This window comes from Scyliorhinus torazame, chromosome 13 (assembly GCF_047496885.1).
Source record: "Scyliorhinus torazame isolate Kashiwa2021f chromosome 13, sScyTor2.1, whole genome shotgun sequence".
Classification (NCBI taxonomy): domain Eukaryota; kingdom Metazoa; phylum Chordata; class Chondrichthyes; order Carcharhiniformes; family Scyliorhinidae; genus Scyliorhinus; species Scyliorhinus torazame.
In genome coordinates this window covers 140,475,381-140,501,053 of record NC_092719.1, presented here as the reverse complement: position 1 = coordinate 140,501,053, position 25,673 = coordinate 140,475,381, and the positions used below count along the sequence as shown (strand labels likewise).

General features: G+C 45.8%; 1 protein-coding gene across 26 annotated transcripts in view; it reads right to left on the bottom strand.

Moving 5' to 3' along the window:
* Nucleotides 1–25,673, bottom strand: part of LOC140388298 (contactin-4-like) — a 3,617,424-nt gene that overhangs the window by 1,419,947 nt on the left and 2,171,804 nt on the right. For all 26 annotated transcript variants that reach the window (XM_072472208.1, XM_072472210.1, XM_072472213.1 and 23 more), the window contains one exon: nucleotides 13,512–13,687. In XM_072472208.1, coding sequence (XP_072328309.1) covers nucleotides 13,512–13,687 — 176 coding nt within the window. The remainder of the gene's footprint in view (nucleotides 1–13,511; nucleotides 13,688–25,673) is intronic.

The window sequence follows — 25,673 nt, the reverse complement described above, 5'->3', positions numbered from 1 at the left end:
TGTCAATTTTGCAGGATGGCTGCATGCTGGTGGAAGGCAGATCACTTGCAGGTAGGTCTAAGAAGTTCTAATATCCCTCAAATCCTGGTACCATGATGTGTTGGTTGCTCTGGATCCGTGGAACACATACAGGCCACTAACACTTAAAATAGTACAACACTATTTTATTAAGTTAGAAACTGTTGAACATACTTTCACTGTGGGTTACCACAATGTTAGATTAAACTAAAGACCTGTGCCAGTCCTAACCATTCTTTGTACTCAGCACATGGTGAAGATCTGTGCTGTAAGCTGTAAGCTCTGTCCTTCTAAGAGGCTGCATCCCGAATGAGCGGGAACTCTGATGCCCCCTGTCTTTATAGTGAGTGTGCTCTAACTGGTGATTGGCTGCGGTGTTGTGTGTGTTGATTGGTCTTGCTGTGTGTCCATCAGTGTGTGTGTCTGCACCATGATATACTGGTGTATATTATGACAGTCACTGGCTGCCATCCTGAAAAAGACCCCTTTATCCTCACTCTCTGCCTTCTGTCAGTCAGCCAATCCTGTATCCATGCCAGGATTGTACCCTTAACACTATGGGCTTTTAACCTATTTAACAGTCTTCCATGTGGCTCCTTGTCAAAGGCCTTCTGGAAATCTAAATAAATCACGTCCACTGGTTCTCCTTTGTCTAACTTCCTTGTTACCTCCTCAAAGAACACTTAACAGATTTGTCAGACACGATCGCCCTCTGACAAAGCCTTGCTGACTCAGTCCTATTTTACCTTGCACTTCCAAGTACTTTGCGATCTCATCTTTAATAAAAGACTCTAAAATCTTACCAATGACCGATGTCCGGTTAACATAAACAGGAACAAAACTTATCAAAGAAGAAGTTTACAATTTCTATTCATCAGTCTCATTATTTTTCAGATCAAATTTTCCTAAAAAAGTACAAAGAGACTGAGAAAGTTATCTTTAATTGTTTCAGACATCAAAACCAATTTTAATATGTCCTGCGACATGATTGCTGCTATTTTAGAGGCTCCACAGAATGCGTATTTAAATCTTTGATTTTAGTGTATTTAGAATATGTCTTTGATAAGTGGAAAACACAATGGATGGACAACACAGCTTGTCTTTGTACTCTTCCACTTTATTAACAGTAGGAGGATACTTACTGGCAACAATTTTAATCAAAACCTTTCCAACAAAACACAAAAACCTGAATTGTTCACCTTGCTCAGTGCTTGTGATTGGATTTGCCTGTCGTACTGCTACCACATGTCTGCAGCACTGCCGGTGGAAGGCTCCTGACTTTCAGCAGAAAGACTGTGGGTGACCTTCCAGGGTGCCCTCGAGCTGCTCCAGGCCTTGTAGGCCCTATCTCAGACAGTACTACTTGGCATGGGCTGCAGAAGTCTGGATTAGTTGGGAGACAACAGTAAAAGTACTGGCGGAGCAGCAGTGATTATAAAACATTGAACGATACAGCGCAGTACAGGCCCTTCGGCCCACGATGTTGCACCGACATGGGAAGTCAAAAAACAAAAGCCATCTAACCTACACTATGCCATTATCATCCATATGCTTATCCAATAAACTTTTAAATGCCCTCAATGTTGGCGAGTTCACTACTGATGCAGGTAGGGCATTCCACGGCCTCACCACTCTTTGCGTAAAGAACCTACCTCTGACCTCTGTCCTATATCTATTACCCCTCAGTTTAAGGCTATGTCCCCTCGTGCTAGCCATTTCCATCTGCGGGAGAAGGCTCTCACTGTTCACCCTATCTAACCCTCTGATCATTTTGTATGCCTCTATTGCTACATGAATCTTGCATCCTGAGAGAGGACAGCATCACATAAACTCCCTTAGGGTAAGGCCTCAGCAATTCCAGTAATCCGGTGAAAGACGGATCATTCGATCTCCTTGGAGAGCCTTCATGCTGCTATGAGCACTGGTATCTACAGTCATGATAGCTGCAGTCTGAGCCTGTATTTCACAAGACTAGGTGAGTGACAGGTGGTGCATTGTGCAGTGTGCAATACTGTCAGTGCACTGGATAGGAGATATCCCATGAAGGTGTAAGGCAAGTAACATTCGCACCACAAAACACCAGGCAATGACAAGAGAGAATCTAACCATCCCCTTTGAGATTCACTTGCTCTACACCATCCAGGACAAAGCAACCCACTTTATTGGCACCCCACTACCATCTGAAACATTTACTCCCTCCACCACCAACAAGTGACAGCAGTGTGTGTTATCTACAAAATGTATTGTAGCAACTCACTAAGGCTCCTTCAACAGCACTTTCCAAACCAGTGAACTCGACCACATAGAAGGATAAGGACAGCAGATGCATACAAACACCACCCTTAAACCGCACACTATCTTGACTTGTAACAAGATCACATTTCCGTCACTGTCGCTGGGATAAATCCTGGATCTCCCTGCCACAATAGCATTCTGGGGGTGGTCCTACAATACACAGGGAGCCGCTGTTAAAAGCAGCAACACACGACTAACTTCTCAAGGGCAATTATGGATGAGCATTAAATGCTGGTCTAGTCAGCAATGCCAATATCCCATAAACGAATGAAACAAATTGTAATCAATATCTGCGAGATATCATTGAAAATCTTCCTGTATTGCTGCCAGGTCCTTGGGGCCACCTGTTTCCATTCACGTCTTAGGGTTTGACTATGGCTTCCTGATCTGTGCTTGAACATGGTGTTTCTTCTCCTTTTTACCTTCTGAACTGAAGCTTCCTGCATCAGAAAACCTCGTTCTTGCCTGTTGCTTCATTTTCTGTGCTGTTACTCGTATCTAAGTCTTTCACACGCTGCATCAAAATCTGCATAATGAGTGAAACACCCCGTAAAAATGAGCACCTGCCTTTAGGAATTGGAGGCTAACTGTGTGCGACACAGCTGGGGACCTGTTGAGTGTGAAGCCAGTCAGCGGCATGTTCTACTCTGGACAACACAGGCATCTTTTAAAAGAAGGGGTAGCAAGACATTAGCTTGCTACCAACCTCAATGATACAATGAGGTGGTTTCTGCACATGGTGATTCCAAAGCACAACAAAGGACCATAATGAATTTTTCCCCACCATATCTTTAGTGCAAGGTAGTCAAACCTTAGCACTGTAAATTTTGGAGCGCTCAAATTTAGGTATTCTTCAAAACAAATTGTCGTTGGGCGCGATTTTCCCACTGCGTCGCAGATTAGCACGGTTAAGAGTCGGGGCCTGGGAGACCATGCCCATGAAAGTGGTTGGGTGAGAGTGGTTTGGGGGGGGCTGAAGAAAGTTGAGAAGATGAAGGGTAGTGTCCTGAAAGTGGGGGCTTCTGTAAGTGGGGGAGGAGGGGGGGGGGGGGGGCGGGCAGGGAGAAAGAAATCTAGGCAGCCCTTCAGAATGGGAGCCCCGATCTTTGAAAACTTTCTGGGCTCGATCTATCCAAATGGGAACAGAGTCCCATAGCGCCTGATTGTTGGGTGGAACGGTGCCTCAGTGGGGAATGTGTAGCTGAATCCGCACTTAGTCCCATTTTCTGCACTGAGGAGCTCCGCTCGCCGGAACTCATCAGTGCAGGGTGAGATTGGGGCGCCATTTTTAAATGGTGTCCCGATCTCTCGAGGTGACCCCAGAACTCACCGCCCCAAGCCACCTATAAGAGGATCCTCGGCCTGCCCAAGGTGGGCACCCCTGGGTAAAAAATGCCAGCTTTGCTCCATGGCAGTGCCAGCCTTGTATTCTGGCAGTGTCTCTGTCAGTTGGCATTGCCGCTTTGACACCTTGGCAGTGTTAGGCTGGAACACAGGTGGCAGTGCCAGGATACCCGACTGGCTGCAGCAGTGCTACAGTGACACCTGCCCAGAGGGCAAGCACCTGGGGCCTCTGATCCCCTGTGAGATCTCCACAAGTGCCATTTTATCTGGTACCCATTTGTGGAAACCAGTACCGAGTGGCGCTTGCCCGAGGTCTCCAAGGAGTGTGGTTTAGATCCCATGTCTTAATGCCTTGATTAGATCGTGGAATTCATGTTATAGTGAGACTAGCTCGGACGCGATTCAACTAATTAGGAACAAAGTTCCCTAGTGAGCGTGTTTAGCCACATGTTTCCCACCAGTGCCAACCTGATATCGTACATGCCAGTTGGCTATGCCATATCAACAGCTTGACAATGCCAGGCTTGCACCCTGGTGGCACTCCCAGTATATCAGGCTGTCATTGCCAAGGTGCCCAGGTGGCACCAGCAGTGCCAGGGCACCCCCTTGCCCAAAGGACATGCGGCTGGGGTCTCCGAGCCCCTGGGAGACCCCCACAAATACCGTTCCATCTGGTCTCCATTTGTGGAGACTAGAACCAAAAGGCACTCACCCAAGCTCTCCGACACGAAGGGGATAAATCCCGAAGCCTCAGGTACCTCAGAAAAATGCACATTAGATCGAGACTAGCGGTAGATCCTGGGAGCATTTTGGCTTTTATCGGCCACGCTGCGCAGTAACGAGCTGGTTTTTGGGCACAGTGTGACTATTGGATCATAACTGAGCTGTCTCACTCTAATATGCAGATTTTACAGAAAGTGGTCCCGCCCACAACGGGCAGGATTCACATTGCGATATCTTGTGATGTGTTAGATCTTGAGAGGTGTGATGAGCCGGTAGATCCTGGAAGAGGGATTTCCCGCCATCTACCAGCCATGCCACCTATCAGGCACAATTCAGCCGCTAGATCTCACTCTCTAAGTGTGGCATGGACGCAGAGATACTCCTGAGGTCCCCCCCTCCCAAAATGGCTAAGTGCCGTTGAATAGAAGTGTCAATCTCGACACTGCAGCCGCTGAGAAACACCCCGCCAAACGCACCCGAAAACGGACTTGGATATTTTTCCAGTGAATTGCGCCCCTGGTGTCTAACCAAGATCTTGGGAATAAAGCAAGGCTACTTTGGAGCAGGATCTATGGACACAAAGAGGAACAATCTCCTTCCCACCACCATGTCCAACAACACCACCCAGCGCCCCTCTGTCCTTTTTTCAGGGCTCCTTGATTTCTGAAAGAGTTCAGTTTATTCCCAAGTCTGCCAAACTTTGACAGCTGTTTCCAACAATAAATTGCCTGAATTATACATTCCACATCAGCGATGCGAATCAGACTGATCTGAAAAGGTACATTGCATGCCATTCATATTCAGACACATACTATTAGACTACTGACAGATTCAGAACTAAATTATTTTCATCCCAGCTGAAGGAGCTGCCCACTACCATTCACTCTATCTTCACAAGGGAATTTTTTTCAATCTCTGCATATGCTAAAGTAAAATTTGAAGTACAGAGCTTTCCAACAGGTAGCATATTAAGAATTGAGCTTCAGTCAATCTGTCTGCCAAGATTTCGATAATTGTTTTTTTCTCTAAAGATGGTCCCCATGTGAAAATATATGTTACTTATGTATAGAACATGTCATTGAACAGAAACCATGTTGAGGAAAAACTGAGACCAATCTTCCTTGAGTATTGGTGAAGAAAGGAGACACGCTACCGAAGCTTTTCATCTTGTACTCATCAGGATGGCTTCCAAACGATTACCAACATTAATGGGGGAACATTGATTTATACTGCATGAGTGTTTGGCAAGTGGACTCCAATTGAGAGAGGCGTTGCCATTTCAAATACAGTGTGAACAGTGGACAGTCTAATTCAAACCAGGTAGATTGGTCAAGGCATTGTTCTGGGGAATAAACAAGGGAATGACTGTTGCCTCAGCTTTTGTTTAGTTGAAAAATGCGCAATGGGGGTCATGTTTCTCCTGTTGACAGGGATGTCATTATCCCACAGGATGGATTTGATGCATCCTATTTCTGGATCGAGCTTGCACAGTGAGCAAATGGCTTGGTCCTTATTTTTGAGGCTGCCATGAAGACCAATCTTAGAGCGCATAGAACTGCAGTAATTCGAACACATGTATTGACCAGTGAAGGTCAGTGCACAGTAGTAGAGAGGCTATTGGCAGATGTTTCAATTCGCAACTTGAGGAATGTCTTACTGCTCCATTTCAAAGGTGAAAATAAGCATAGGATTACACCAATTAAGGAAGTGTGTCAGGAAGTTCTGACAGGCAACTGCAGATTACTTACCATCTACATAATGGAAATATGCAAGGAGGTTAGGTGTCATGCCATCAAAGGTGTGTTTCTCAAGGAATCCAGCAGATGTTTGCGCAAGCTGGGCTAGAGGTGCTGTTAAAAGATAGTGATGCAGGGCAAGTGTCTATTACTTTCTTGAGTGGTACATTGGTGAATAGGTTCGCAACAATGAACAAGTACATCGAAATGCCATTGCTATCAAAGTGGCCCTGTGTGCTCTTCGAAAAGGTGAAGGAGTCCTGTAGGAGGAGAACTTGCTCAGAACTGGCTGGAGCAACTTGCCCAACCATTTAGCTAATTAATATTGCACAGAGCCAGTCATGGATAAGATAAGACAGACAACACTTTTGTGTATCTTGGGTAACTGATATACATGACTATACATGGACGCAGTGAGCCATGAGAACGAATCCTGTCATAAATCCACCTTGCAGCTCATTACACTTTCACAAGTCCAACAAGCATTTTTATAACTTGCTTTCGAGCAAGGCTGTCTGCTCAACACGTTCTACCTATCAAACAAATGAGCAATTTAGTACATGAATTTCAGTGCCGGTTTGATGCCAGGTATATTGGTCGTATGTCCCAATGATTGGCGGATGGTATCAAACAGCACATCCCTTCAACCGTTCACAACAGGCAAAGTACTGTCCGTACCCAGCCAGCCCAAGCTTGAAAATTCAAAACACAGTGCCCAACACACACTGTGATTGGACAATATCTGCACAACAATCCTGACGGATAATCAATTTAAGATTGTCAGTCGGGCTCGCAGTCTGGTCCACTTAAACATGCTGGAAGCAGAAGGGAGGGGTTGATTCTTTGCTGCCAGAAGGAATATATCCGCATGTTGCATCTTTATCAACTAAATAAAACAGTCGTTCATTCCCCAGGGCAATGTCTTGACCAGAGTCAACCTGGCCGATGTGAATTTGAACAAAGCTGGGCAGTTAATTGTTTCATGTTGCATTCTCCATGGCAACACTTCCATCAATCAGAGTCCATTTGGCAAACAATCAGTACTCTGTTCTCATGCAGTATAAACTGTTGGTAATTTCTTGTGAGCTATCCTGAAGAATACCAAATGAAATGAAAGAAAAAAATGAAAAATGAAAATTGTTTATTGTCACAAGTAGTCTTCAAATGAAGTTACTGTGAAAAGCCCCTAGTCGCCACATTCCTGCACCTGTTCGGTACGGGAAAATGAAAAGCTAAGACAGCAATTTTTCAGCAATTCTCAAGTTCTGTCCAACCAAAAATATCTTTCTCTTGTTCACGGAGAGTTTATGATCAGAGATTTAATGCTGTACGACAACACGATTTACATCAATGCGTCATTGTGCGTAAACTGTTTCCAGTTTTGACCACTGTGAACGTGTCCTCAGCAAACTATTCTCTGTTGTTGAATCCATTGCAAAATAACATATTTGTTAAAATTCACAGTCAATGTAATTTCTATTCATCTTTGGAAATTGGGTGGTGAAAGGATTTCCTTGTATTCCAATGGCACAATATGGAATTGGTTCCATTGATAAGCTGTTTGTGCATTTATTTCAATGGACAAGCTAATTAGCTAGCGGTAAACCTCTCAGTAATGTGGAAAGATGCATCATTATCATTGTGCAGTCACCTAGTGGTAAGGGTACAGAACTAGCAACCCTGAAATATTCAATTCTCATTGCAGCATCACAAATTATAAAATTCATAATTTAAACAATGTAATAACTTATGATCGAGCAGCAGAAAACAACCATTAAAAGTCATCAGATTGTTGCTGGTGCAGTGATGCTCTTCAGAGAGATACCTGGTATTCTTATTCAGTCAAGGTGACATATGGCTCCTTTAGTCTCTCGTTGTGGGCTGACTCTTCATGCCCTTAGGGCAACATTGCTGCCCATGCCCCAAAGGAAAAAAATAGAGGTCGCATTGCAGACAATTTAAACAAGCAGACGGACATAACAACATAAGCAATAGAACAAGGAGTAGGACATTCAGCCCTTTCTAGTTTTTCAACCATTTATTTTGATTATGACCATTTTTCTACGTCAACTGCACCTTCCTGCACTACTCTCATATCCCTTAATTTCCTTTGTGTGTAGAAATCTTCCAATCTATTTTGAATATACGCAAAGACTGGAATTCTCTATCCCTGAGAGCAGTGGATTCTCAAAGACGAGTCAAATGTCAAAGCCAATTGACTTCACAGTGGCAGTTGACTGATTTCGGAGATTCAGAGGCCCATCATTTGCAGCTGTACAATGTTGCCTACCTACTTTCTCCAGTTAGAAAGTATGCAAGCAAATGCATCGTCTTTAGTTCAGCAATTAAATCTGTTGTACCATGGCATAATACCACCTGGCGCAAACTATTCATCCAGAATGCTCCCTAGTATATAATAAAAGCTCATCAAAGTATGCTTGGGAATCCTCCAAATCATGTGTAATAAATGAGGTCACATCAAAGGATAAATCTTTTAACGTTAGCCAGCCAACCTCATTCGAAAGGCACTTTTTTTAAAAAAAAACATATTTTATCCACAAATCAATAGTTATGAAATAATTAGGAAGCCGTTAACATCCCTTCCCAGCAGTTATTTTGAGATTTATGGTTTATTTTGAGTATGCGCTATTTGAAGTCACACAGAAGCATGCAACTTGTTTTGCATGGAAAGTTCCTGGCATGAATTCAAACGTCCAACACGAAAGAAAAGTGGTCAAAAGATCAAACACTGGAAAAATCTTTCTCATATTTCTGTTTTTTTTAAAAATACTTTCTCATCTTTTTCCTCGATTTAATGGCATCACCTTTTTCTTCAGTATGCTTCCACTATAATAAAATGTATCTACGCTGTTGATGCATTCCAGCTGCGTTACATGCTTGAAATGCAGCTTTGAGCAGGACCTCTGGTGGAAGAATTTGTCTGCCAAATAGCATAGTTCCGATAGTTTTTGTGCTAAAAATATTTTGCTCCAACACATAGATCAGGATGCTTTGTTGACTGCATGAAGTTAGCTGGTATCAGCCAGAGTAGCAGTGCAGAAATTACAAGTATTTAGATCATTCTGTTAACTCAGAAGGGGAAAATAGAAGCGTCATGCTTCCAACCATTAACCTGCATTAGAAAGCCACCAGATAAGTGAAATGTTCTGGCAGTTGTCATGGTTGAGCTGGTAGAGGACTGCCTATATGCATGCGCCTTAAATTTGGATGCGGCACCATCAAATTTCTAAGTCTCTCCATTCTGGTATCCCATTTATATTTAAAAAACCCAAATCCTAAAAGCAGATATTTATTTACAAAATGGGATGAGGAGGAAGAATCTTTTCAAAAGCTACAGGCCAAATCCTGTCACTTTGTAATCCCTCCCCTCTCTCGGTCAAATTCTCAATTGCCCATCCGCATCTCCTGATCATACCCCCTTCCCAGGTATGCCAAACCTACCAATCGTGTCCCTCACCCAAAATTTCTAATTGTGCCACTCCCGTAGTTGGCCTCCGTCCCTCAACCCCACGACCACTGAGTGCAACACAGAACCATGAAAATGAAATCATCTTTGCTGGAAAGCTGGCTGGTGATGTCACCTGTCTCATCTCAGTAAAGCCCAAGAATACCACTGCAGTGATAGCTTCCTGTACCTCGTTCATGCCAGCTAGGACCAATTTTGAGGCCATTGTGCAACAACCGGAAGAGATCATTGTGGCAAGAATGATTTTTGTTGAATGGTTTTGGCAAACAACCTCAATTCCCTTTCCTTACCCCACCCCTTCCTAAGATTCTTAGTTATTAATTTTATCTTAAAATACTACACAATTCTAACATCATTTACATTATTTAACATTTCACTTCATTTCTTTCTGATTTATTTCCGAAGCTAACATTTTAAATAGAAACTGGACCAAATATTTTAGAATTCAATTTTTCAACTTGCTAGCATCCTATTAATATATTAAAAATAGCCCTGCTAATAGGTTCCTCTCACATATCTTTGGACAGCCTCACCATATTAACGTCTGATGGCCTTTACACCCGGCTTACACAAAATGCACATAACTGAAGAAGGCAAAGATTCAAATCTTCACAATTCCAGCTATCCCTTTAATATATTTACCTCAATTCCACGGAGAACAAAAATAACTCATAACAATATATCCCAACGCCATCAGAGTCATTTTGTAATTAATGCCTCGACCATAAGGTGTTCACAATTGAAGTCGGCCACCACTTGGAACAGTAATCAAAGAACAAACAAAGAACAAAGAAATGTACAGCACAGGAACAGGCCCTTCGGCCCTCCAAGCCCGTGCCGACCATACTGCCCGACTAAACTACAATCTTCTACACTTCCTGGGTCCGTATCCTTCTATTCCCATCCTATTCATATATTTGTCAAGATGCCCCTTAAATGTCCCTATCGTCCCTGCTTCCACTACCTCCTCCGGTAGTGAGTTCCAGGCACCCACTACCCTCTGCGTAAAAAACTTGCCTCGTACATCTACTCTAAACTTTGCCCCTCTCACCTTAAACCTATGCCCCCTAGTAATTGACCCCTCTACCCTGGGGAAAAGCCTCTGACTATCCACTCTGTCTATGCCCCTCATAATTTTGTATACCTCTATCAGGTCGCCCCTCAACCTCCTTCATTCCAGTGAGAACAAACCGAGTTTATTCAATCGCTCCTCATAGCTTATGCCCTCCATACCAGGCAACATTCTGGTAAATCTCTTCTGCACCCTCTCTAAAGCCTCCACATCCTTCTGGTGGTGTGGCGACCAGAATTGAACACTATACTCCAAGTGTGGCCTAACTAAGGTTCTATACAGCTGCAACATGACTTGCCAATTCTTATACTCAATGCCCCGGCCAATGAAGGCAAGCATGCCGTATGCCTTCTTGACTACCTTTTCCACCTGTGTTGCCCCTTTCAATGACCTGTGGACCTGTACTCCTAGATCTCTTTGACTTTCAATACTCTTGAGGGTTCTACCATTCACTGTATATTCCCTACCTGCATTAGCCCTTCCAAAATGCATTACCTCACATTTGTCCGGATTAAACTCCATCTGCCATCTCTCCGCCCAAGTCTCCAGACAATCTAAATCCTGCTGTATCCTCAGACAGTCCTCATCGCTATCCGCAATTCCACCAACCTTTGTGTCGTCTGCAAACTTACTAATCAGACCAGTTACATTTTCCTCCAAATCATTTATATATACTACAAAGAGCAAAGGTCCCAGCACTGATCCCTGTGGAACACCACTGGTCACAGCCCTCCAATTAGAAAAGCATCCCTCCATTGCTACCCTCTGCCTTCTATGGCCTAGCCAGTTCTGTATCCACCTTGCCAGTTCACCCCTGATCCCGTGTGACTTCACCTTTTGTACTAGTCTACCATGAGGGACCTTGTCAAAGGCCTTACTGAAGTCCATATAGACAACATCTACTGCCCTACCTGCATCAATCATCTTAGTGACCTCCTCGAAAAACTCTATCAAGTTAGTGAGACACGACCTCCCCTTCACAAAACCGTGCTGCCTCTCACTAATACGTCCATTTGCTTCCAAATGGGAGTAGATCCTGTCTCGAAGAATTCTCTCCAGTAATTTCCCTACCACTGAAGTAAGGCTCACTGGCCTGTAGTTCCCGGGATTATCCTTGCTACCCTTCTTAAACAGAGGAACAACATTGGCTATTCTCCAGTCCTCCGGGACATCCCCTGAAGACAGCGAGGATCCAAAGATTTCTGTCAAGGCCTCAGCAATTTCCTCTCCAGCCTCCTTCAGTATTCTGGGGTAGATCCCATCCGGCCCTGGGGACTTATCTACCTTAATATTTTTTAAGACACCCAACACCTCGTCTTTTTGGATCACAATGTGACCCAGGCTATCTACACCCCCTTCTCCAGACTCAGAATCCTTGGAATTCATCTCTTCAAACATGACCCCTTCTAAACTGTGTCAAAAAAACCCACCTAAAACAATGCCAACTGGCCATTTGGGTTTACAGCAAATGGCTGTCAAAGGAATGCAAGGATGCCGGGTATGTTATCACATTTCAGCTTTCACGACAGACTGGAAGGGGGAAATACATTTCTGCTGAAGGACCTACATCTGAATTTCATCCATGCTTCCAGGTGTGCCAAGAGGGGGGAAAATCAATCAATGTGGATTCTCCAGCTACTCTGAGCTCATGACATTCTGAATGATTACGTTCACTATTTCTCGTGAAATCAGGATCTGTTTTTGCTGAATGGTTTGATGACTTTGTTTGAAATAAGTTAACAAAGGCAAAGATGTCAGAATGTTTTGAAAACTGTCGGCACTAAAATAAGTCTACAGGAGCACCAGTCGTGATTTTCAGTAGCACCAGTCTTAAAAGAGTTCCATCCATATTTTCCCTGTACATTAAGAAATTATACATCTCCAAAATGGGAAGCATGGTAGCACAAGTGGATAGCACTGTGGCTTCACAGCGCCAGGGTCCCAGGTTCGATTCCCCACTGGGTCACTGTCTGTGCGGAGTCTGCACGTTCTCCCCTTGTCTGCGTGGGTTTCCTCCGGGTGCTCCGGTTTCCTCCCACAGTCCAATGACGTGCAGGTTAGGTGGATTGGCCATGATAAATTGCCCTTAGTGACCAGAAAAGGTTGGAGGGGGTTATTGGGTTACGAGAATAGGGTGGAAGTGAGGGCTTGGGTGGGTCGGTGCAGACTCGATGGGCCGAATGGCCTCCTTCTGCACTGTATGTTCTATGTTATGTTCTAAAACCAACAATGCTTTGAATTTCACACATTGCCCATAATTCCCCACATTATTATGGTACGTACAGAGCAAATGCATATGGAGCATCAAAATAATAGACACATTTATGAATACAGGAGTATATAAGGTATATCATGCACAGAACTCAAAATATTTTTCTTCTGGAATAATTAATTCTGACAGAACATTAGAAAATAGTTATTATATTTTAAGCAGCAAAAAAAGAATTAATGAAAGGCTGACCAAGAACTATCTGCTTTGCTTTTTTCCAAACTCTACTGTTATTAAATATAGTAAGAGGTAGAGGATATGAACTCAAGGAAAGCTGTAGAGGAGATGTAGTTTTATGAATAAAGCTATATTTTCATAGGAGAGTCAGACAGATATTCGGGGATATGCAATTTCTCCCTGTATGGACTTTGTTGCAGCTTCTGGGACTGAAAATCAAAGATAAATGTGCCTGCAATTTTCCAGTATGTGCTTATGGCCATAGCAGACAAGGTTCGTCCCTCTTGGTGCATACCCAGAAAAAGACCCCTCAAATTACATTTGAAAAATAAATATGCAAGATTTAAGTTCTTAAATCATCAATTGTGGAAAGAAAGCCTCACAACTTACATGCAAACTGAAATTTTACTGCTTTGCTCACGATGGTGCCGAACAAATTTGTTGCGAAGCACTGGTAGGTTCCATAATCCTGTGTCCTAACCGGGTTATTGATTACCAGACTGCCACTAACAAAACTATAGCGGGAATTGATGCTTATGTCAAGGTCTGTGCCATTTCTTTGCCACCTGCGAGACAAAAAATGCAAGAAATATGTCAATTATGTTGTCACAAATCTCAATATATTTCAATGTATGCATGAATACAGAGAATAATAGTTCTTTCAATTTAAATTCAGCAAAGATTCATTACACAAAGTAGAAATTAAATTCCTAAATTTAAAACCAACACACGAATACACGTATGTGACTCAGATTTCATTGACAAGTTTTCAATATTCAAGCAAAGATTGCTTTTCTTTTATTTTGCTCCTTACCCCAACTACCACACTTAACATTGGATCTCACTTTCTAGTAAGTAATTGCCAGCTTTCAAAGTGAATCCTGCAACTGAAATGGAAATGAAGTGTTTTTCAATTGCACATTATTTGGTGTCAGTTGGTTCTCCTATTGAACAATTCCTTCCAAGCACAAGATTGTAACAATGCAGGCACATGGAAAACATTTGCTCATTTCCAGTCATGTGTTACGATCCCAGTTAGTGTTCGAACTGGCTAGGAAGAACCAGAAAGGAACTCTGGCTTTAAATAGTTACGTTGTACTAATAAAACAGGGAGGGGAGGTGGTGGCGTAGTGGTATTGTCACAGGACTCGTGATTTGGAGACCCAGGGTAATACTCCGGAGGCCTGTGTTTCAATCCATCCCTGGCAGTTGGGGAAATTGAATTCAATAAATAACTGTAATTAAAAGTTTAATAATGGTCATGAAACCATTGTTGAATGTCGAAAAAAAAAACCAGTTGGTTAATTGACGTCTTTTAGTAGGAAATCTGTAGTCCTCACATGGTTTGGCTCACATGTGACTCTAGATCCACAGCAACATGGTTGACTCTTAAATGCCCTCTGAAATGGTAAAACCGCTACAAAGTCTAAAAGGAAAGAAACCAGACAGACCACCCAGCATCAACCTAGGCACTGGAAATGACAATGGCAAACTCAGCCCTGTCGATCCTTCAAATTTTACCTTCCTAACTTGTGCCAATGTTGGGAAAGCTATCTCACAGACTAGTCAGTCAACAGCCTGTCATAATCATACTCATGGATCATACTTTACAGATAACGTCCCAGCCACTACTATCACCATCCCTGGATATGACCTGTCCCAGGTCAAACAAGGGCAAGGAAACCTCCTGCCAATTGCCACGTACTATCTACCATCAGCTAATGAACCAGAACTCCTCCATGTTGAACATCACTTGGAGGAAGCACTGTGTGGCAAGGGCACAGAAACTATACTGGGTGGGGCACTTTAATGTCGATCACCAAGAATGGCTTTGTATCCCACTACTGACTGATCTGGTGAACTCCGAAAACATACCAGACCTCAGTCTCGCCAACCTGACTATCGCATTAGCATCTGTCTATGACAGTCTCGGTATGAGTGACAACCTTGAGGGGACAAAGTCCCGTCTTCAGACAAGGATGCCCTACATTGTGTTACGTGGCAGTGCCATTGTGCTAAATGGGATAGGTTCAGACTAGATCTAGCAACTCAATGCTGGGCATCCATGAAGTGCTGTGGACCATCATCATCAGCAGAATTGTACTCAACCACAATCTGCAACCCCATGGCCCGGCATATCTCCCACTCTACCATTACCACTAAGCCAAGGGATCAACCCTGGCCCAGTGCAGAGGGCAGACCAGGAGCAGTGTCAGCCATACAAAAAAATGAGGCGTCAACCTGGTGAAGCTTCAACAGGACTACATGAGTGCCAAACAACATAAGCTGCAAGTAATAGACAGAGCCGAGTGATCCCACAACAACCAATCAGATCTTAATTCTGCAGTCCTGCCATATTACACCCATGAATGGTGGTGGGCAATTAAACAACTCATTGGAGGAAGATCCACAAATATCCAAATCCTAAGCAATAGATGAGACAAGAACATATGTGCAAAAGACAAGGCTAAAGCATTCGCAATAATCTTCAGCCAGAAGTGCAGTGTGGATGATCCACCTTGGTCTCCTCCAGAGGTTCCCATCATCACAGATGCCAGTTTCAGCTGATTCAATTTATCCCATGTGACAGCAAGAAACAGCTGAAGGCACTGGATACTGCGAAGGCGATGGCCCAGACAATATTCTGGCAAACTACTGAAGATTTATGCTCAAGCACTTGCCGCAAGCCTAACCAAGCTGCTCCAATACAACTACAAAACTGGCATCTACCCGGCAATGTGGAAAATATCCCAGGTATGTCCTGTACGCAAAATCAGGACAGCCCGGCCAATTACTGCCTTATCAATCTACGTTCAGTCATCAATAAAGTTAATGAAGTTGTCATTAGCAGTGCTACCAAGTGGCACTTATGTAGCAATAACTTGCTCACTGATGCTCAGTTTGGGTTCCTTCAGGATATCTCAGCTTCTGACCTCATGACAGTCTTTGTTCAAACATGGACAAAAGAGCTGAACTCGAGAGGTGGGGTGAGAGTGCCCTTGAAGTCAAGACAGAATTTGATTGAGCATGGCATCAAGGAGGCCCTGGCAAAACTGGAGTCAATGGGAATCGGGGGGGGGGGACACATTTGACTGGTTGGAGTTCGATCTGGCACAAAGGAAAGTGGTGTGGTTGTTGTAGGCCAGTCAACACAGTCCCAGGACATCACTACCGGAGCTGTTCCTTAGGGTAGTGTCCTAGGCCCAACCATCTTCAGTTGCTTCATCAATTACCTTCCTTTCAACATAAGGTCAGATGTGGGAATGCTTGCTGATGATTGCACAATTTTCAGCCCCCATCCTCATACATTGAAACAGTCCATGTGCAAAAGACCGGGACAATACCCAGGCTTAGGCTGACAATTGACAAGTATTATTCGCACCACACGAGTGCCAGGCAATGACTATCTCCATTAAGAAATAACTAAACATTGACCAATGAAGTTAAATGGCATTATCATCACTGAATCCCCCACAATCAACACCTTGGGTATTACCATTGACCAGAAGCTAAACTGGACTAGCCACAACACACCTACATAGCTGAAGTCAGGAGTGTTATGGAATACTCTCCACTTGGCTGGATGAGTGCAGCTCCAACAGCACTCAAGAAGCTCAACACCATCCAGGCCAAAGCAGCCCACTTGATTGGCACCCCTTCCATAAACATTCACTCCACACAGTAGCAGCAATGTGTACAACCCACAAGGTGTAGGAACTCACCAAGGCTCCTTCGGCAGCATCTTCCAAACCCACAACCACTACCATCTGGAAGGATAAGGGCAGTAGATACATGGGATCATCACAACCTGGACGTTCCCCTCCTATTCACCTGTTGTGTTATGTAATTTGGAATAACACAAGCTGCCACTTGATACAGTTTTGAGTAAAAGATGCTCCAGACTTTGAAGTGAGTTCAATGTGTTTTATTGAACTATTAGCACAGTTCTCATTGAGTTTGACTCTCTGCTAATCTAAATGTAGTAACTCAGTCCAACTGAACAAGCCTTGATCTAAGCCATGTGCTGGGGTGTGATGCTGAGGATACACCCTGTCTCACTCTGTAGATGTTGGTCTGTGGAAAGAGATGGGGTGTGAGTGCCTCATCCCTTTTATAGTGAGATACCACCCCTGAGTGTCCTGACTGCTCATTGGTTGTGTCCTATTCTATGTGTTCATTTGCTGCATGTTTGTATATCATGACATCACCCACCATCCTGACTTGGAAATATCACACCGTTCTTTCACCGTTGCTGGGAATTCAAAATGCTAGAACTCCCTCCCATCCCTACATCACATAGACTACAGCATTTCAAGAAGACAGTCACAACCACCATCTTCTGAAGGAGAATAAGGGATGGACAACAAATGCTGGCCTAGTCAGCGAAGCCCACATCCCGTAATAATGAATGGTAAAAGAAAACCAGAGTCACAGGCCCGCAAATCATTTTTAACGAGAAAATAAACATTTATAAAACATGAAAAATTTGGATTCTGATGCAATACTCCTTTACTCTCTCCTACCTTAACAAGTAGATATAGATTATCAGATTAACCCGGATTACAAAGTACATCTTAAATTACAATCACCCATGAACACAAAGTCCATTTTAAGCACACTGATTGGTTGTGGTCATATCCACACACTCCGCTCTGAACAATGTTAGCCTGTGTAGTTTTCTCCTCAGAATTGCGCAGATGATCATCAGATGAGATTTTCCTAAAATGCATGTTTTAAAATCTTTGTTCATAATAATGCTTTCCATGTGTTCCGAATCCCAGTCCGCTTTTTCAAAATGATTCTTTAAACAGAGCGTCTGCTCCATTTTCAGCAGCGGATTCAACTCTGTCTCTGTCTTTATCTGCCTTGACTGCTGTACAAACTGTTCACAATTATAACAATAATCGCTTTTTGTCACAAGTAGGCTTCAATGAAGTTACTGTGAAAAGCCCCACTCGCCACATTCCGACGCCTGTTCGGGGAGGCCGGTACGGGAATTGAACCCACGCTGCTGGCATTGTTCTACATTGTTCTGCATTACAAGCCAGCTTTTCAGCCCTACATCTTGATTCCCAGACTGTATTAAAATTGTATCAAACATTTAATTTACCTCTGAAGCCTTTTAATCTGGTTACTGTAATTGTCTCTTTAACTCACAATATCATGGGGCGAAATTCTCCACCAACGGCGCGATGTCCGCCGACTGGCGCCCAAAACGGCGCCAATCAGACGGGCATCGCGCCGCCCCAAAGGTGCAGAATGCTCCGCATCTTTGGGAGCCGAACCCCAACATTGAGGGGCTAGGCCCGCGCCGGAGGGATTTCCGCCCCGCCAGCTGGCGAAAACGGCCTTTGTTGACCCACCAGCTGGCGCGGAAATTACATGTCGGGGCTGCGCATGCACGGGAGCGTCAGCGGCCGCTGACAGTTTCCCGCGCATGCGCAGTGGGGAGAGTCTCTTCCGCCTCTGCCATGGTGGAGACCGTTGCGGAGGCGGAAGGGAAAGAGTGCCCCCACGGCACAGGCCCGCCCGCGGATCGGTGGGCCCCGATCGCGGGCCAGGCCACCGTGGGGGCACCCCCCGGGGTCAGATCACCCCGCGCCCCCCCCAGGATCCCGGAGCCCGCCCACGCCGCCTTGTCCCGCCGGTAAATAGGTACTCTATTTTACGCTGGCGGGACAGGCAATTTATCGGCGGGACTTCGGCCCATCCGGGCCGGAGAATCCAGCGGGGGGGGCCCGCCAACCGGCGCGGCCCGATTCCCACCCCCGCCAAATATCCGGTACCGGAGACTTCGGCAACCAGCGGGGGCGGGATACACGGCGGCCAACGGCCATTCTCCGACCCACTGGGGGGTCGGAGAATGACGCCCCAGGCGTTTAAAATATTCTTTCTGTCCCAAATCCATGGTTAACTGGACTGCATCTTGTACTTCAGGAAGCCTGCCTCTTTCCAGTTCCCATTCTGTCGAGTCTTTCTTCTGACAGAGTTGCGAGATGTTCAATCCTTGAGATCTTGAGCGGGATTCTTCCCTACCCGGCGGGGTGGGGGGTCCCGGCGGGATGGAGTGGCGTGAACCAATCTGGCGTCGGGCCGCCCCAAATGTGTGGAAAATCCGCACCTTTAGGGGCCAAGCCCTCACCTTTAGGGGCGAGGCCCGCGCCGGAGTGGTTGCCGTCCCGCCGGCTGGAGTGGAAGGCCTTTGGCTCCATGCCAGCTGGGCCGAAGGGACTCTGCCGGCCAGCAGAAGTCCACGCACGCGCAAGGATGACCTCAGCAGCTGCTGACGCTCCCGCGCATGAGTGGGGGGGGCACCTACGCGTCGGCGAGTGCCCTCACAGCACAGGCCCGCCCGCGGATCGGTGGGCCCAGATCGCGGGCCAGGCCACCGTGGGGGCACCCACCAGGGCCAGATCGCCCCGCGCCCCCCCAGGACCCCGGAGCCCGCTTGCACCACCTGGTCCCGCCGGTAAGGGAGGTGGTTTAATTCATGCCGACGGGACCGGCATTACAGCAGCGGGACTTCGGCCCATCGCAGGCCGGAGAATCGACAAGGGGACCCGCTGACCAGTGCGGCGCGATTCCCGCCCCCGCCTAATCTCCGGTGCTGGAGAATTTGGCTACCGGCGGGGGCAGGATTCACGCTGCCCCCGCCGATTCTCTGACCCAGCGGGGGGTCGGCTAAAACTAAAACTTTAAAAGCTTCTCTAACTTAACCAGGCTTCAGTTGCTAAGCAACTCTGCTTACCTCTGCTGGCCTACTTATTTCCTCGGCATGATGTAGCCCTCTTTAAGCACAATAAAAACAATGCTGGAATTTACCAAACCCCAGGTGTATTAACATCTAACTATAGGTTTTACCCTTCCAGGCACAGGAAAACTAAATTAACACACACTTAAAAAGATACCTTGGGCGGGATTCTCCGACCTCCCGCCGGGTCGGAGAAACGCCGGGGGGCGGCGTGAATCCCACCCCACCGCTCTGACGCCGGCTGATGAATTCTCCAACGCCAATCTTCGGGCGGGGGTGGGGATCATGGCGCGTCAGTCGGGGACCATTGGCAGCGGCCCCCCCGGCAATTCTCCAGGCCCCGAAGGGCCAAGCGGCCATCCGTTTTCGGCCAGTCCCGCCGGCATGAAATGGACATGGTCCATCACGGCGGGACCTGGCTTGCCGGCCGTCTATCGGAGTCCTTGGGGGGGAGCGGGGGGGATCCGGCCCAAGAGGTGGTCCCCACGGTGGCCTGGCCCGCAATCGGGGCCCACCAATTTGTGGGGGGGCCTGTGCGGTGGGGGCACTCGTTCCCTCCGCGCCGGCCTCTTTAGGGTGCCGCCATGGCCGGCGCGGAGAAGAAACACCCTGCACATGTGCAGGAAAAATGCCAGCGGTTCTGCGCATGCACCAGGACACGCCGGTGGTTCTGCACATGTGCCAACTCGTGCCGGCCTTTCGCCGCCGGTTGGTGCAGCGCCAACCCCTCCGACGCCGGCCTAGCTCCCAGAAGTGCAGAGGATTCCGCAACTTCCGGGCGGCCCGACGCCGGAGTGGTTCGCGCCGCTCTTGGCGCTGGTGTCAGGCCATCCGGCCAGTTGCAGGAGAATCCCGCTCCTTATTTCTCACGTTTCACAATACAAATCCCTTAAAATTACTTTGTTTATCTGACAAATGTTATGTTCGCTGTTTCTACACAAGCAACATGGCTGGCACAAATCCATTGCCTTCACTTTCACTCTGAAGTATGCTCAACACAAATCTTCACTGCTTGTTTGTTTTTATTACAATTTTCTAAAAATGTCTGTTGCTGAGCCAAAATTAGCAACTTATACTGATGAGTAATATTCGTTTAGTCTCTCAATTTTAATCTGGTAACATACAATATATTTCCAAGTTCTCTTGGCATTTCAGAAGTACTGATTGGTTTCATCCTTGATGATGTTCCCATGCACATGGTGCCCTTGCGCTACACAGCGCCAGGGTCCCAGGTTCAATTCCCAGCTTGGGTCACTGTCTATGCGAGTCTACATGTTCTCCCCGTGTCTGCGTGGGTTTCCTCCGATTTCCTCCCACAACACCCAGAATATGTGCTGTTAGGTAATTTGGACATTCTGAATTCTCCCTCAGTGTACCTGAACATGTGCCGGAGTGTGGTGACTCAGGGCTTTTCACAGTAACTTCATTGCAGTGTTAATATAAGCTTACTTGTGACAATAAAGATTATTAATTAATTAATTCTTGGTGATGGAAGTCTCAGGTTTGGGATGTACTGTAGAACGGGTGGTTACGTGGGTGTTACGCGGGTACAAAAAGGGTCACGTGTTGGGAGCAAGGGAGTTTTCCTGGAGCACAGGCAGACATACAGCTTGTAAGAGTTGTTCAGTTAATACAGATCTATTGTTATCCCTAGTCACCAATTATTGCACCCTGTTAGGAAAATAAAGGTAGTTTTAAGGGATGTATATCTGTATTGATAAACATTATAAATAAGGTATAGTTTTAAGTGGGTTTCATTTAATGTTTCTATGCCTGGAAGTTAGCTTCATGTTGAACGAAGATATTTGTATGTGTGGGGATTGGTTAAGTTCCATGATTGATACTCACGAGGCTGACAAGTTGCAGCCACAACTACACATTACAATCCATACACACACATTTATCCCGGTCAACAAGATGGCATTGGTTATGCTGGAGCGAGCCCATACAGCTGATGGGTCGACTGGGGCCAGAGGGCACCGAGGGGGCTGGCCTGGGGGGACACCTATATGACCTTTGGCCCTAAATTCAGAGTACGCTGTTAGCGGCATGCGTAGCTGTATGGCTGCCTTTCCGGCTGCGGCAATGGTGTACCGAGCGTGTCCACCCCGACCCCACAGCCCACCTCCTGACTCCATAAGACCATAAGACATAGGACGGAAGTAAGGCCATTCGGCCCATCGAGTCCACTCCGCCATTCAATCATGGCTGATTTCAACTCCATTTACCCGCTCTCTCTCCATAGCCCTTAATTCCTCGAGAAATCAAGAATTTATCAACTTCTGTCTTAAAGACACTCCGACTCGGCTCATCGGAGGCAGAAAATCGTGGATGCCCCCGTAGAATACTGGGCCAGGCCCGCTAATGATAAGCAAACAGTTTTTACTGTACGTGTGTTCCGAACCTCATTGGCGCTGTTGTCAAGATGCCGGAGAATTGCGATTTGGCGTCAAATCGTCGCCCGCCGCGATTTTGTGTCGGAACCTATTCTCCGCCAAATTGCATTTCCCGATTTCGGCGTCAGCCAACAGAGAATCCTACCCAATCTTTTGTGCTAGGTTTCCATTCTGGCAATTTCCTGTCCAGTTATATCAACTGGGATTGTAACAAAATCAATACTTCTACATGGTTTTATGAGTGAGCAGAATGGTGCTGAGACTTTGTTGCATTGACGCTTTCATGTTTGACGAAAACTTTGCAGGTGACTGGATGAAAATCACAAAAGAGTGATGTATCGACAGTGGTGCCGCCCTATCGGATGAATCAAAGAAGGTACAGGCTATTAATTTATCGGGTCCTGAGGCGGTTGAGAAATTTGAGTCTTTAGTTTTTTTAAATGGAGGAAGGAAAGGAAGATCCTGAGTTATTGCTGACGAAGTTCGAGCACCAATGCTTGCCAGTAAAGAACATTTTACTGGATAGACTAGCATTCAATATGACCAACCTAAAGTTTGATGAATCTATTCAGTCATATGCTGCCACTTTAAAAATTCTAGTACAGAAATGCATGTTTGGCACACTCACTGATGAGTCAGTGAGAGATCGCATTGTGTGTGGGGTCCATAGTGATTGTTCACAAGCAGCCTCTTTGCAAGAAAGGTTTAACATTGAAATCTGAAATTAACATCTGTCTGATGAACGAGCAGTCAGAAAGAAGCAGAAAAGAGTTAAGGCAGAGCTTTTCATGGTACAGGGCACACCTTGCAGTGGCCATCACTCACAGAACAGAACTATATGTTTTTCATTTGGTAAATGCTGTAACAAAAGTGTGGCGAATGGAACCATTTTGCAAAATTCTGCAGATCCAAGCCACAGCAGCCTGCCAAGGTCACCAGCCACAGTGCAGCCAGTCAATCCTCCAGGTTTCGGAGCATGAACAGGGTAAATTAATTTGTGTTCATTCAAAATAACCAAGGCGCAGAGCCTCCAAAAATACTTTACTGTGAGAGCGTTAACACCATTCCAGAGAAGTGAGAGATTTTCACCACATTAAGCAGTACCTGCAGAAAGACAAAACTAAAGATTGGCACATGAGCAAAGTGTAATGTTGTGCCCAGGCAGTTGCTGTGGGAAATCAAGCCATATGCTGTACCAGATGCCAACACTCAGGTGGACCTCATGACATATGACAGACAACCTATCCGCTCAGAAGGTGTGGTCAACCACTATTGTATTAAGGGGAGCACGGTAGCACAGGTGGATAGCACTGTGGCTTCACAGCGCCAGGGTCCCAGGTTCGATTCCCCGCCTGGGTCATTGTCTGTGCGGAGTCTGCACGTTCTCCCTGTGTCTGCGTGGGTTTCCACCGGGTGCTTCGGTTTCCTCTCACAGTCCAAAGATGTGCAGGTTAGGTGGGTTGGCCATGATAAATTGCCCTTAACGTCCAAAAAGGTTAGAAGTGGTTATGGGGATAGGGTGGAAGTGAGGATTTAAGTGGGTTGGTGCAGACTCGGTGGGCCGAATGGCCTCCTTCTGCACTGTATGTTCTATGTTCTAACCCTCTTGCTTGTTCAAGGATCAGCTACTGCGTGTTCTTGATAAGTATGTACCGGTCAGGCAGGGAGGAAGGTGCCGAGCGAGGGAACCGTGGTTTACCAAAGAAGTGGAATCTCTTGTTAACAGGAAGAAGGAGGCCTATGTGAAGATGAGGTGTGAAGTTTCAGTTGGGGCGATGGATAGTTACAAGGTAGCGAGGAAGGATCTAAAGAGAGAGCTAAGACGAGCAAGGAGGGGACATGAGAAGTATTTGGCAGGAAGGATCAAGGAAAACCCAAAAGCTTTCTGTAGGGATGTCAGGAATAAGCGAATGACTAGGGAAAGAGTAGGACCAGTCAAGGACAGGGATGGGAAGTTGTGTGTAGAGTCTGAAGAGATAGGCGAGATACTAAATGAATATTTTTCGTCAGTATTCACTCAGGAAAAAGATAATGTTGTGGAGGAGAATGCTGAGCTCCAGGTAAATAGATTAGATGGCATTGAGGTACGTAGGGAAGAGGTGTTGGCAATTCTAGACAGGCTGAAAATAGATAAGTCCCCGGGACCTGATGGGATTTATCCTAGGATTCTCTGGGAGGCCAGGGAAGAGATTGCTGGACCTTTGGCTTTGATTTTTATGTCATCATTGGCTACAGGAATAGTGCCAGAGGACTGGAGGATAGCAAATGTGGTCCCTTTGTTCAAAAAGGGGAGCAGAGGCAACCCCGGCAACTATAGACCGGTGAGCCTCACGTCTGTAGTGGGTAAAGTCTTGGAGGGGATTATAAGAGACAAGATTTATAATCATCTAGATAGGAATAATATGATCAGGGATAGTCAGCATGGCTTTGTGAAGGGTAGGTCATGCCTCACAAACCTTATCGAGTTCTTTGAGAAGGTAACTGAACAGGTAGATGAGGGTAGAGCTTTTGATGTGGTGTATATGGATTTCAGCAAAGCGTTTGATAAGGTTCCCCACGGTAGGCTATTGCAGAAAATACGGAGGCTGGGGATTGAGGGTGATTGAGAGATGTGGATCAGAAATTGGCTAGCTGAAAGAAGACAGAGGGTGGTGGTTGATGGGAAATGTTCAGAATGGAGTACAGTCACAAGTGGAGTACCACAAGGATCTGTTCTGGGGCCGTTGCTGTTTGTCATTTTTATCAATGACCTAGAGGAAGGCGCAGAAGGGTGGGTGAGTAAATTTGCAGACGATACTAAAGTCGGTGGTGTTGTCGATAGTGTGGAAGGATGTAGCAGGTTACAGAGGGATATAGATAAGCTGCAGAGCTGGGCTGAGAGGTGGCAAATGGAGTTTAATGTAGAGAAGTGTGAGGTGATTCACTTTGGAAGGAATAACAGGAATGCGGAATATTTGGCTGATGGTAAAGTTCTTGAAAGTGTGGATGAGCAGAGGGATCTAGGTGTCCATGTACATAGATCCCTGAAAGTTGCCACCCAGGTTGATAGGGTGGTGAAGAAGGCCTATGGAGTGTTGGCTTTTATTGGTAGAGGGATTGAGTTCCGGAGTCAGGAGGTCATGTTGCAGCTGTACAGAACTCTGGTACGGCCGCATTTGGAGTATTGCGTACAGTTCTGGTCACCGCATTATAGGAAGGACGTGGAGGCTTTGGAGCGGGTGCAGAGGAGATTTACCAGGATGTTGCCTGGTATGGAGGGAAAATCTTATGAAGAAAGGCTGATGGACTTGAGGTTGTTTTCGTTGGAGAGAAGAAGGCTAAGAGGAGACTTAATAGAGGCATACAAAATGATTAGGGGGTTGGATAGGGTGGACAGTGAGAGCCTTCTCCCGCGGATGGAAATGG